The 12,639-nt window shown below is 35.0% G+C and overlaps 2 protein-coding genes across 4 annotated transcripts; both read left to right on the top strand.

Annotated features, from left to right (window-relative positions):
• The first annotated feature begins 418 nt into the window (after window positions 1–418).
• LOC106774871 (pentatricopeptide repeat-containing protein At1g09410, mitochondrial) lies at window positions 419–5,220 on the top strand. Of its 3 annotated transcripts, none has more exons than XM_022787148.1 (3): window positions 419–2,832; window positions 2,970–3,089; window positions 4,799–5,220. In XM_022787148.1, exon 1 carries the CDS (start codon window positions 571–573, stop codon window positions 2,584–2,586), a length of 2,016 nt encoding a protein of 671 aa, XP_022642869.1. In that variant the 5' UTR covers window positions 419–570; the 3' UTR covers window positions 2,587–2,832; window positions 2,970–3,089; window positions 4,799–5,220. The 3 variants fall into 3 exon arrangements, with proteins under 3 accessions (XP_022642869.1, XP_022642870.1, XP_014517383.2); XM_022787149.1 differs by lacking the exon at window positions 4,799–5,220 and having other exon boundaries at window positions 419–2,065; window positions 2,141–2,832; window positions 2,970–4,047; XM_014661897.2 differs by lacking the exon at window positions 4,799–5,220 and having other exon boundaries at window positions 419–2,324; window positions 2,970–4,046.
• A 2,231-nt stretch (window positions 5,221–7,451) lies between these two features.
• On the top strand, window positions 7,452–11,403 carry LOC106774628. Its single transcript, XM_014661673.2, has 3 exons — window positions 7,452–7,969; window positions 8,302–8,415; window positions 9,847–11,403. The coding sequence occupies exons 1-3, from the start codon at window positions 7,811–7,813 to the stop codon at window positions 11,260–11,262; spliced, it is 1,689 nt and encodes a 562-aa protein (XP_014517159.1). The 5' UTR covers window positions 7,452–7,810; the 3' UTR covers window positions 11,263–11,403.
• The last annotated feature ends 1,236 nt before the right edge of the window (window positions 11,404–12,639 follow it).

Genomic DNA, 12,639 nt, shown 5'->3' with positions numbered 1-12,639 from the left:
TAAATAATAAATAGAATCTTTTTTACAAATCAAATTGATCTATCAGACCGAATCCCCCAAGAAGACAATAATCTAGTGCTTGGATATTTCAACTTTTGATATTATTACATCGTAACAACAACAATAATTGGTTTTGAGGTTGCTTTTTTATCTTATTGGTTGCATGAGCTTGTCCCATATGAACACATACATGCATAAAAAGTTATATGTAAACAGCTTTCTCTTTTCATTCCCAATAATCATCATTTCAAACAGATTTCACAAATTTATTTTTTGTTGTTGTAATAATTATAATTATTATTAAAAAATAATAAAAATGGAATACTATGATATATGATATGTTTGATGAGGAGAAAGGATAAGGAATAAAACTATGAAAATAAATTTAACTTTTTCTTTTCTTTTCAAACTTATTTCTTCTTCGTTTTCATTTTGTTATCTGTTTAGTTTATACCAAACTTACTATTACAAAACAATTTTGATTCTAAACTAGCTACTTTTTTATGCCAGTTTTTACAATTCTAAACATATATACTAAATGATAAGAATCTACGTATAAATCCAGTATTGATGATGAACATGTGTGTCTGTCAGCACGGACGGAGAATTTGTCGGCCTAGTTATCGTTTACTGAGGCATCTCACAGCATCAATTTCCAGTTACCAAGAAAAGGGTCTGCGTAAAATTTTCAATGGGGTTGAGATTTCAAACCCCGGAACCATTTTAATACCCAATAGTTTGAGCTTAACGCCGAGGTCTATCGATGATGCACTCCACAGACTTAATGCGGAGATAACGATCTTGGGTCGCCAGGGCAAGCTCGAAGAAGCAAAGAAGTTGTTCGATGAAATGCCCCAACGAGATGATGTTTCGTACAATTCGATGATTACCGTTTATTTGAAGAACAAGGACCTACTTGGAGCCGAAACAGTGTTCAGAGCAATGCCACAAAAAAACGTTGTTGCAGAATCCGCAATGATTGATGGGTATGCTAAAGTTGGTCGCTTGGATGAAGCTCGTAAGGTGTTCGATAGTATGAGTCATAGGAATGCATTCTCTTGGACTAGTTTGATTTCTGGGTATTTTAGTTATGGAAGAATTGACGAGGCTTTGCACTTATTTGATCAAATGCCTGAGAGAAACGTTGTGTCCTGGACTGCCGTGGTTTCAGGTTTTGCTCGCAATGGGTTGATGAACCATGCTCGAAAGTATTTTGATCTCATGCCTGAAAAGAATATCATAGCTTGGACAGCGATGGTCAAGGCATATCTTGACAATGACTGCTTTGATGAGGCTTATAAGCTCTTCCTTGAAATGCCTGAAAGGAATATTCGTTCTTGGAACATCATGATCTCAGGTTGTTTGAGGGTCAATAGAGTGAATGAGGCTATAAGTTTGTTTGAATCAATGCCGGATAGGAATCATGTTTCGTGGACGGCTATGGTTTCGGGTTTGGCACAAAACAAGATGATTGGGATTGCTAGGAAGTATTTTGATCTCATGCCTCATAAAGATATGGCTGCCTGGACTGCAATGATCAGTGCATGTGTTGATGAGGGTCACATGGACGAAGCTCGCTTGATTTTCAACCTGGTTCCGGAGAAGAAAGTTGGGTGTTGGAACACAATGATCGGTGGCTACGCAAGGAATGGTGATATAGCAGAAGCCTTATGTCTGTTTGTTTTGATGTTAAGATCTTGCGTTAGACCCAATGAAACCACTATGACTAGCGTATTAACTTCCTGTGATGGCATGGTGGAACTCATACAAGCACATGCAATGGTCATACGGCTCGGGTTTGAGCCCAACACATGGCTTACAAATGCACTTATTACATTGTACTCAAAAAGTGGAGATCTTTGTTCAGCTAGGCTTGTTTTTGAGCTACTAAAGTCAAAAGATGTAGTTTCATGGACTGCCATGATAGTATCTTATTCAAATCATGGACATGGTCACCATGCCTTGCAGGTATTCGCAAGCATGCTAGTATCAGGAATTAAGCCAGATGAGGTCACCTTTGTGGGACTCTTGTCAGCTTGTAGCCATGCTGGTCTTGTTAACCAAGGTAGAAGACTGTTTGACTCAATCAAGGGTACTTATAATTTAAATCCTAAGGCTGAGCACTATTCCTGCCTTGTAGACATTCTAAGTAGAGCAGGACTTATGGATGAAGCAATGGATGTAGTGTCCACTATTCCTCCTTCCGAGAGAGATGAAGCTGTTCTTATGGCTTTGCTTGGTGCGTGTAGGCTTCATGGGGATGTTGTAATGGCGAATTCCGTTGGTGAGAAACTATTAGAGCTAGAGCCATCTAGTTCAGGCGGGTATGTACTACTAGCCCATACATATGCTGCAGAGGGTCAATGGGATGAATTTGCACAAGTTAGGAAAAGAATGAAAGAGAGATATCTGAAGAAAAATCCAGGATATAGTCAAATACAGATAAAAGGGAAAAATCATGTATTTGTTGTTGGGGAAAGATCTCATCCCCAGATTGAGGAAATTTACAGATTGTTACAACAGAATCTTCAACCTTTGATGACGGAAATGGGTTCTACACCAGAGAACATGTTGCTAGTAGATTAGTTCTCAATCAATTAAGTACTAACCCACGTTACATCTAACATAAAAAAATGTACACTTTATAGTGTTATTATGAACGCCACTGCTTAGTTCTTTTATACTTGGTGAGCTATTTGGCATGATATAAATGATTGAGTGTTAGGAACTTTATGAGAACCGCAAAATTTGTGAGAATACAAAGTTGACACACAACAGTTAAGGTGTTTTATGTTATTGCATAGGAACATAACTATGGAGTGAACTGAAAAGGTAAAAAGTGAAATTGTTGCTAACCGTTCAGTTCCAAAGTCCAAATCAAATTCAAATGAGCTAATGATTTGCTCTTCTGTTCTAATCATGGGATTTCTAAAAGCTGTGGATATAACTCTTTCTTTTTCTTTATGCAGTGGTACAGGTAGGAACGAAAAGATTCACAAGTGACCTTGAAATCCAGTTGCATTATGATTAATGGACTATGAAAAGTGAGGGGCGTCAAACAATTAGAAAATGACAAACCTCGGCCTCTTGTGAGTTGAATCTTGTGATCTGACCTATTAACAACCACCGGGAAATATGGTGCATGTATTAAGGAAAAACTATTCATGACTAAGAAAGAAGATACGGACACAGACGGCAACATCTTGGAATAAGATCAAAACATATGCTCAAACTGCACAATAAACAGTTTAATAATACTAATTATTACATGAGCCTTATGACATGGTTTTTTTAATCATGTAACGTGAGTCTTAGCTTCTTCTGTGAGATTCTGAAGTTTGCTAACGACTTTAAGTCTCTTCTGGTTCATTAGTCATATTTAAAACCCAGAACTCTTTTTTATGGAGAAATTGTTTATCAGAAACGAACACTAAATTCTTCTTATAAACTCAATACGTATAGTCAGTTGAATTACGTCCACCGTATACTTAGGACAACAATTTGACAATAAAAGCTTATTGAAACAAGTTAAAAATTATTTCAAAAGGTTGAATTAAGTTCCAAATAAGTTGATGTTCCAATAATCCAAGTTCAACTCCCTTGTACTTTGACCAGGTCAAACTGAACTATTTGAACAAGCAATCAGACATATTTGTTCTTTGTAGGCTAGCAAGCAGCAAGTTTTTGCAAACACAAGGAAACTTTCCCCTTTACCTTCTTTTGAGAGGCAAGAGAGGATCACCAATAGCTTTCCCATGTCATTCACAAAAAGAGATTCCCTAAGTTATCAGTACTGTCATTATTTTCCTTTGGTGCATCCATCGTTTTCTGGCTCTATTATAACAACTTGCTTTCAAGACAAACTATCCAATTTTGATACACTTCTCATACCCCACAATTAATGAATAAACCTGAATCTGCATTAAAATTAGCACATTCAAGTTTAGTGATTGATTACCACGACAACTCAATACAAGCTCGTACCTATTATATTTGAATTATTGGTTTTTTGTCATTTGTCTTCTTGTTATATGTCTTGCTTGAAGCATGTGAGAAGGAGCATCATCACTACCTAACCATTCCAAATAACTTATGGACACAAAAGAAAAATATAATATTTGTACTTGGACACAAACTTGCTCTGCTAATACGTTTGTACTCGTACTAATAATTTCTGTACACGTTTGATTTCTTAGCTGATTGCTTAGATTGTTGTCTAGTGCATTAGTTAACTCAAAAAAATCCCTCCTGGTCAGCATGATCCAAAGTTCAATCCCTGATAGATTTAGTTTAAGATGTTATAACTGCTATAGTTTAATCTACTTTCATATAGGTGAACTTTTTCTCATCTTATAACACTCTGCATTATCCACAGTTAGTTTAGAACCTCTAATGCAAACTTTATCACTTTAAAAGTTTAAATGAAGATTCTGAACAAAGATTGAAAAAGGATTGGTGGTATGATTCAAAATACTGTTTTCTCTGCTGAAGTCCAAAAATTGATAACACAGGATTCAAATGTAAAAGTTGAAGAAAAAAAAAAAGAAGAAAACCTTTAAATTGAGAGGTTTGTTCATAATTGCTCATCAATACTACTAACAAATTCATTTACTTTAAAATGGACTAAATTATATAAAAGGAAGAGGAGGGAGACATTTGTAATTTACACATCTCTCAAGGAGTGGCATATATTTTACTTTATTTAGGATTCTTATGTTTTGATTTTGTATTTTTTTTTTCTACTGATATAGATACTTTATGGTATTTATCTGATCTGAAACAGTAACCTAATATGTAGGTAATATTTTGGGACCCTCTTCTGGTTTTTTGGGAGAAAAGAAAAGAGAATTGGGAAGGGAAAAAAAGGGAAAAGGAGGAAAGAGGCATTTGATTGTGACCTAGGGCAGTAGTTCAAAGAAGACCTATTATTCTAACGCGGTTTAATCATCAATGGACAACTCATCCTTTTTCTGATCAAAGGGAATGGAAAGAAACTAAGCAACAGCAAGCATGCAAAAGCACAAATGAAACTACACTACAGAATAACCCCTTTTGAGTCCCCTTCTCTCTTTTTTTCTTTCTCAGTATGCTTTATTATGATCAAATAAATTTGACTTTACCTTTTATTTTCACTTGGCTATTCACAGCTAGCTTAACCATATCAGTTAATCCTATGACTTACAGTCTGGATACTTTTACTTAATTACAATTTTCCCCAGAAGAAAAAGATTAAAACTTTATTTAACTAAGTACATCAAATTAAATTATGATTAGATAAAAAAACATACCATGCCAGTCACCCACTAGAAATTCTAGTGGGTCTTTCAATATGGATTTGTGTTAAAATATTTTTTGTTTAGATAATAGGTGTTAAAATGACTAGAATTGAACTAAAAATATACATGAAATGACTGAATAAGCATTAATAGTTTCAATGAGGGTAAGTGTAAAATTAAAAATAATACTTTCAACTCAATGCTGGGCATAATAATAAACAAAAATCATATCTGATCAATCTAAATAATACTATAAAGTGAATCTTAAGTACCCTTAATCCAAATAATTCCACCAAGAAAGAAAGAAGCAATTAGGTGTCTAACCTAAAAAGCTAAACAATAAATATGGAAGAGCTATAAAAGAAGAAGAATATAGAAAAAGGGAGAAGAGAGATATATTGTGTAGCTCATGTAAGTATATGAAGAAGACAAGTGGAATACAACCAATGCAAGAAAAGCATTTTGGAGCCAACCCATTAGTCTCTCTTGCTTTGACTAGCTTTGCATTGCAAATAAATGTCCATTTTTTTATTTACATTAAAAGAAAAAGAAGAAGGAGAAAAAGCCAAAGAATGGAATTATGGAAGCTCTTATGGATCAATGCCATGAACCTTTTAAATTCAAATAAAACGGTCATTTTCCCCACCTCTTGGAACCCTTTTGACCCTTCTCTTTTTTTTTTCTCTCTCTCTCTCTCTTTTTATATTTTCCCCATTTTTCCCCTCTCCATGGCTTTGCTTTTCAATCCTGCCAGCAAATCAGATCTCTGTTTTGACTCTTGTGAGGCAATTCACAAGTTTGATTTTTTTTTTTTTTTTGAAACAAGTTGGTACCAAAGTGATTCTAAGTCGTAGCTAACGCATGCTGAAAAAATGGTACCAATATTAAAGATTGAACATTGCTGCTGCTACTATGTTTAAAAGGGAAAAAGAAGAATAAGAAAAAAAAAATGTGTCCCTGTGCTATAAACTGGTGGACCCAATTCCTTGTGTGGAATGTGGGGTGAAGTGCTTTAAATCTAATGGAAACTTGTCATGATTGAATTCATCCCATAAATTGTCATTATGTTTCACAAGCTCTCACTACATACAATCTAGATTTAGGTCCATAAAAATGTGTTTTTTTTTCCTCAAAAAGTGCATAAACTTGATGCATACATAGAATTTTCAAAACCAAAGTATTTTTTTAATAAACATTGGAAAAAAAAGTGGAAGAAAAAATGGATGAAAATATAAGCGTGGTCCAAGTGGAGGGATCTCACAATTGCTGTAAACAAGTTGTATTGGTCAATTAGGTTTTTAGTGGGATGGCCCCATAATATCATTGATTTTGTAAAGGGCCAAATTGGTCCTTTTCCTTCCTCCTCATTTCATGCTATTCCATCAATTTCAACACCCTTTTTTTCTGTTTATAAAATATAGTTTTAGATGGAAGTAACATTGATGCTTGATTCTACAAATTGTAGACTAATTAACTAAAATTTGCTTTGGTCAGTTTCCCATGAAAAAAGGTAACCCATAGGATCTAAATCTATGACTTCAAGTAGAAACTGTCAAGCCAAACTTCAATTTTCCTTTCAAAGCAATCAAACTACAATCTTTGACAAGAATACTGATGTTTCCCCAAAATAGCAAATATGGTTTTCACACTCTTTTTTATCAAATAACATTTTTTAGCATTTTAAATCATTTCAAATCACCCACACTTTCATAAACACATATCAAATATTCAACTTTATATTATTTTTTTTCTCTCTGCAAAAAGGTGTTCAACGCCTAACATTTTTTTCAGTCTGGTTCAACTTATTTAAATTTTGTACATACCTAAATGCATACTCGGACTCTTTATTTATGTATATTTGGATTTAAACCTTTAAAAGATATCAACTTTGAGTAATCTGAATTAAAAAATATCAAATATTCCACATAGATATAGTTAATTGGACAGATCCTCCGGTAAAAGTTAATTTTCAACATATTTAATATCTATAAATAAAAATACCATTACAGCATTGTCCCTTACACAAATCTGTAAAGCAAAATTCAAAATTCTAAAAAAAAAAAACTATCTTTATGGATCAAAGCAAAAAATTGGAATTTGGGTGGCTTGTTGGTTTGAAGTTGAAGTGAAGAGTGTAAGAAGGTAAAAACAAAAAGGGGTTTTTTTTTTTTATTGGTAAATGTGAGTGAGCATAGGCAAATATAATAATGATGTAGGGGTGGCAGTGCTTAGAAGCGGTTGTGAAATGTAATGTACTTATGTTATATAAGCGTGTGTGTGGTGCTGATGAAGAAAGAACACAACAACAATAATAGTGACTTACAAAAGTAACAGCAGCGACGGCAACAGAAGCTGCTCATTGCTGAATTTTGCAGAGCTCCTTGTCTCTTTTCTTTTCTCTCTCTCTCTCATCTGTTCCTCTGCATCAGTTGTAGCCTCATCAGAGACACAAACACAAAAAAGCTTCAGAGGGTAACCCTCTAACACTGTAAGCTTTGACACAAACAACTGAGATAGTGAAAAGAAAGGAGAGAATGGGAGAAGGAGGAGGGGGAAGAAGAGGGACTTCAAAGCTGAAAGAAGCAGCAAGGAAGGTGGCTGTGGCAGCAGCATATGCATGTGGCTCATTCTCAAGGAGAAAGGCTTTGGTGGATCCAGTATCCATTGACACGTCTTGTAGTCTATCTGCCACTGTAAACTCCCACTTTCCCTTTTCTCAACACTCTGCATTTTTTTCTTCTTTGGGTGTTTGCATTTTGGGGAAAGATTCAAACTTTATCTGCATTTTGGGATGGACTGCAATTTTACCAAATTGGTGTTCAATTGGATGGCCCTCTTCATCCATCGTCGGTTTTGGGGTGTGGAATCATGGATTTGGGAATACCCTTTCCTACTTGATTTTTGGGATTTCCCTTTTGTTTTTCTCTGATAATGCTTTTTTTATTATAGTGATTAAGGTGGTGTGACATGGATTGTTTATGAATTTGTCGTGGTTATTGATGTCATTATTGTTGTTTGTTTGCAGACCTCAATTTCTTCATTTGTGTCTCCGTCAAGAACAAAAAATTCCTCAGGGGAGGTAATGGAGGAAACAGATTCTGGTATCAGTACCAACATCAACAATGAGCTTCATGGCAAGGTAATCACCACAAGACTTTTCATTTTACTCAATTAATAATCATTAACATTGTTGATTCTACAGAGGTAACGTAAGAGATTTAATAATACTTTTAATGAATTAATGAATTTAATAGGTTTAGGATTAAAGTAACTCTTCAACTTCTAGCTACTAGACATTTCGGTACTCAATTCTTCCATGCGTTTTCTATCTGCGCATTCGGTCTATTATTGCTTTGAAACACTTCGGAATCCAATGAACCTAAAAGTTTGACCTTGTGGAACATTTTTTTCTTTTTTCTTTTCTTGCTTTTTTGTAATTGATTCTTAATTCTTCTTTTTAACTACCCTTTTGCTTTATTATTTTTCTCGTGCTGTGATTTGGCCGAATGGCTTTAAAGCATTTATTTTGGTACTGAAATATATATAGAACACCGAAGGTGGTTAATAGAGGATACTGGCATGTGAATACCTGCACATGGCACATTGGTGAAGCCAAGAATCAATTCATTAAATGCTGACCCCACGTTGGGAAGTTTCACCTGCCACTACATGCATGATCATACTTTTCCTTCCATTGTCGTGAAAACCTCTCTGGATATTATATATGCTATACACATGTCTTTCATCCAATAGCTTCATAATGAAGGGAATGAACTTTTGTTAAGAACACAATCCATTGTCACTTTGAGTGTGGAATCTCGTTTCTAATTTACCGGAACTTTCTCTGTGTACTTTTTAAATCATGCATTTTTGTATGAATGTTGGCATGAAAACCACTAGAGTGATACGATTTGACATATAGTATGTATTTTCTTCAATCTTCATCTGGTTTTATCACAACTTTGTCTGTGTGCCACTTTCTTTTCATTAAAAAATGCCTCTTCAGATAAGTTATTAATTGCTCAATACTATTATTATTTTGGAAAGACTTTAATTCTGATTCATTATCACTATAAAGACTTTTATACATCCACCGATTAGAAATCATGCAAGATAAGACTTCTTAAACAATTATTACAGAAGTCAGCAATATCGTCATTAATGCAATCCATATTTTACACTATCATCACAATCTAGTTAATTCCTTCTCAAAATGAATAGAGTGTGATATCACTTTGAATATATGGGAGTTGTTCTTTTATTTTCTTCTTCTTCCATGGTACTGTTAGCTTTGAAAATATTGAAGTGATGCTTGTTATGTACATACATACATCTATGCTACTAGAAGCTTCAAACTAACAAGCAAACACAGCAGAACATTCATTTTCTTGGTTCGTTTGTTCCTGAATCAAATCTCACTGTCTGTCTTTCTGATCAATTTGTAACAAACACCATTCTTGGTCAAAACTATGAATGTATTCTTGTATTTCTTCCTACTATTCATGAATGCATGCCTGTTCCTTGACAGAGTGTTCGTTTGACTCACCTGCTTCGTTTTGTTTGTCTGCAGAATTTGTGTGCAATATGTTTAGATCCTCTTAGTTACCACAGCAAGGGAAGCAGTCCTGGTCAAGCTATATTCACTGCTCAGTGCTCTCATGCATTCCATTTTGCCTGCATCTCTTCCAATGTCCGCCATGGAAGTGTCACTTGCCCCATTTGCCGTGCCCATTGGACTCAGCTCCCTCGCAACCTAAACAACAACCTTGCCGGGCCTTTCACTTCTTCCAACCAAAGTGATCCTATTCTTCGAATCCTTGATGATTCCATTGCAACCTTCCGTGTTCACCGCCGATCTCTTCTACGCTCTGCACGCTATGATGATGATGATCCTGTTGAACCTGATGACACACCTGACAGTCCCAAGCTGAGTTTCTCTCTTGTGCCAATTCCACCAAATGCACCAACCAGTTATCATCCAGCTTTGCAAGTGACCAAACACGCCTCGTGTCCTTGCCATTTATCACTCCACCCTTTAACTTGCAGCTCCTCATCACATGTACAATCTCCACCAATGCAAACACCTTATATCATGTGCCCTTCCTCAAATAGAGCCTATCTCTCTGTGAAACTCACCCACGAACGAGCCACTGACTTGGTCTTGGTGGCTAGTCCAAATGGACCACACCTAAGACTTCTCAAACAAGCAATGGCTCTTGTGGTTTTCTCCCTGAGACAGATAGACAGGTTGGCCATTGTTACATATTCCTCAGCTGCGGCTCGTGTGTTCCCCTTAAGACGCATGACATCCTATGGAAAGCGCACAGCCCTTCAAGTGATTGACAGGTTGTTCTACATGGGGCAAGCTGATCCAGTTGAAGGGTTGAAGAAAGGGATAAAGATACTTGAAGACCGTGTGCACAAGAACCCCGAATCATGCATCCTGCACTTATCAGACAATCCTACTAGACCATACCATGCTGTGAGCATGGAACTACCATCTACTCCAATTCATAGATTTCATGTGGGATTTGGCTTTGGCACTTCCAGTGGATTTGTCATACAAGAGTTTGAGGAGTTCTTGGCCAAGATGCTGGGAGGCATTGTGCGAGAAATCCAGCTGAGAATATGTGGGGCTGGAGAGGAAGTTGGCAGTGGCAGAGTCATAAGGATTGGAGAGATAAAAGGTGGAGAAGAAAGAAGGATTCTGCTAGACCTTGGTGACTGCACTCATGTGTATGTGGAATATAGCTACATTGAAGGTGAAATTGATGAGTGTGTTAGAAGGACAGGAGAAACTGTTGTAGGTGTTGGAGAACATAAAGGTGATGCTTCAGAAGATGGTGAAGAAACAGTGAGGGATATGAACACAGGTGGTGGTGGTGGTGGTGGTGGTGGCAGGACTAGCAGTGTTGAAAGTTGGGATTTTCATGACCCTTACATGGCCAGAAGATGGGCCAAGCATTTGCATGGTTATAGACTTTGATATTACAACTATTGTTTTATGTAGAACAATGCATTTCTTGAGGCTATTTTTTTCTAGGCCATCCCTCCTGTCTTCGATATCTATAGCTAGAACTGTAATCTTATAGAACTTGAAAAGATTATACAAAACATTATTTCTTCACACAACCAACAAAACAAAGATAAGAAAGAAAAAAACACTGCATGTGTGATGTTTATTCAATGTAGTTTTGTTTTGTTTTAAGTTTGACTTGGTTTAAAAATCAGTTCAAAGGGGAGAGAATATGGTACAAATAACAAAAACCTGATCAATCATGTCTTAAATTTTGGAAATAATAAGTAGCAGAAATCTTTTGAAGATTAAAGAAATGTTTTAAAAAGGTTAATAACAAGTAATTAGCAAACCATTGTGAAGTTCACTCAAATCAAGTGTTACATTGGATGTCATACTCCAAACTTATTTGTGAGATTTGGAAGAAAAAAAAATCATATGGTGCACCAACTTTAACTAGGAATTGGAAATAATGTTTATCTTGTAATTGTGCAGATGAAATTAACATTGCTATGTATAAAAAGTAATAATCTATTTGAAAGGAGTTTTGTTTTTATGCGTTAATATAAACATGTGAAAAAATTGAAAGTTATATAATTAAATTGAATTTATGTTTAATATTTAATTCAGGTGATTAAGATACGTATAAAATTCGTGAGTTGGTTTAGTTTTATAAAAGGATGATAGTTGTATTTAAATTGAGAGGTGAAAATAATATTATTTTGAGTGGTGAAGAAAGTAAAATGAACTTGGGTTTTGAGTGTGGGCCGTTGAAAAATTAGATGCATTAAAAGGGAAAGCATAGTATTTTGTGGGGGTTCAAATAGAATAAAAGTCTCTTCTCTCGTATAACATGGTTTTGTCATCAATTAAATTATAATTTTATTATTAGCAGAATGTAATTAATGGGTTAAGGAATTGTGAATTACATTATATATGGGTTTATTGTTTAAGAATATTATAAAATGTATGTAGTGAAGAATAAATGAATAAAGTGGTAACATACAACGTAGGGATCTTTGCGGATATTTTGTTTTACATAGCAAAGTTAAATATTAGAATATTAGATGTCGGCATCATCCAGCACACATGCATGAATCTTAGCAGAAATTGTCAAATAGTGGTTAAAACGTAAACATTTATTTAAAGAAAAAATATTACGACAAAAATTTAAATAAAAAAAACATTTTTTTCTCTTAATTACTAAAACCATAAAAAGAGAAGAAAAAAATAGTGTATCCTAATAAAAAAAAAATGTATTTATTTTATAACATTAAAATAAATTTTCTACTTTAGTATTTTCTTCATTGATTTGAATGTTGAGAACATGACATCAGTTTATATTCA

This window comes from Vigna radiata, chromosome 10 (genome assembly GCF_000741045.1).
Source record: "Vigna radiata var. radiata cultivar VC1973A chromosome 10, Vradiata_ver6, whole genome shotgun sequence".
In the NCBI taxonomy this organism is placed as follows: domain Eukaryota; kingdom Viridiplantae; phylum Streptophyta; class Magnoliopsida; order Fabales; family Fabaceae; genus Vigna; species Vigna radiata.
The sequence above is the reverse complement of the archived record's forward strand: the minus strand, read 5'-3'. Positions and strand labels throughout refer to the sequence as shown.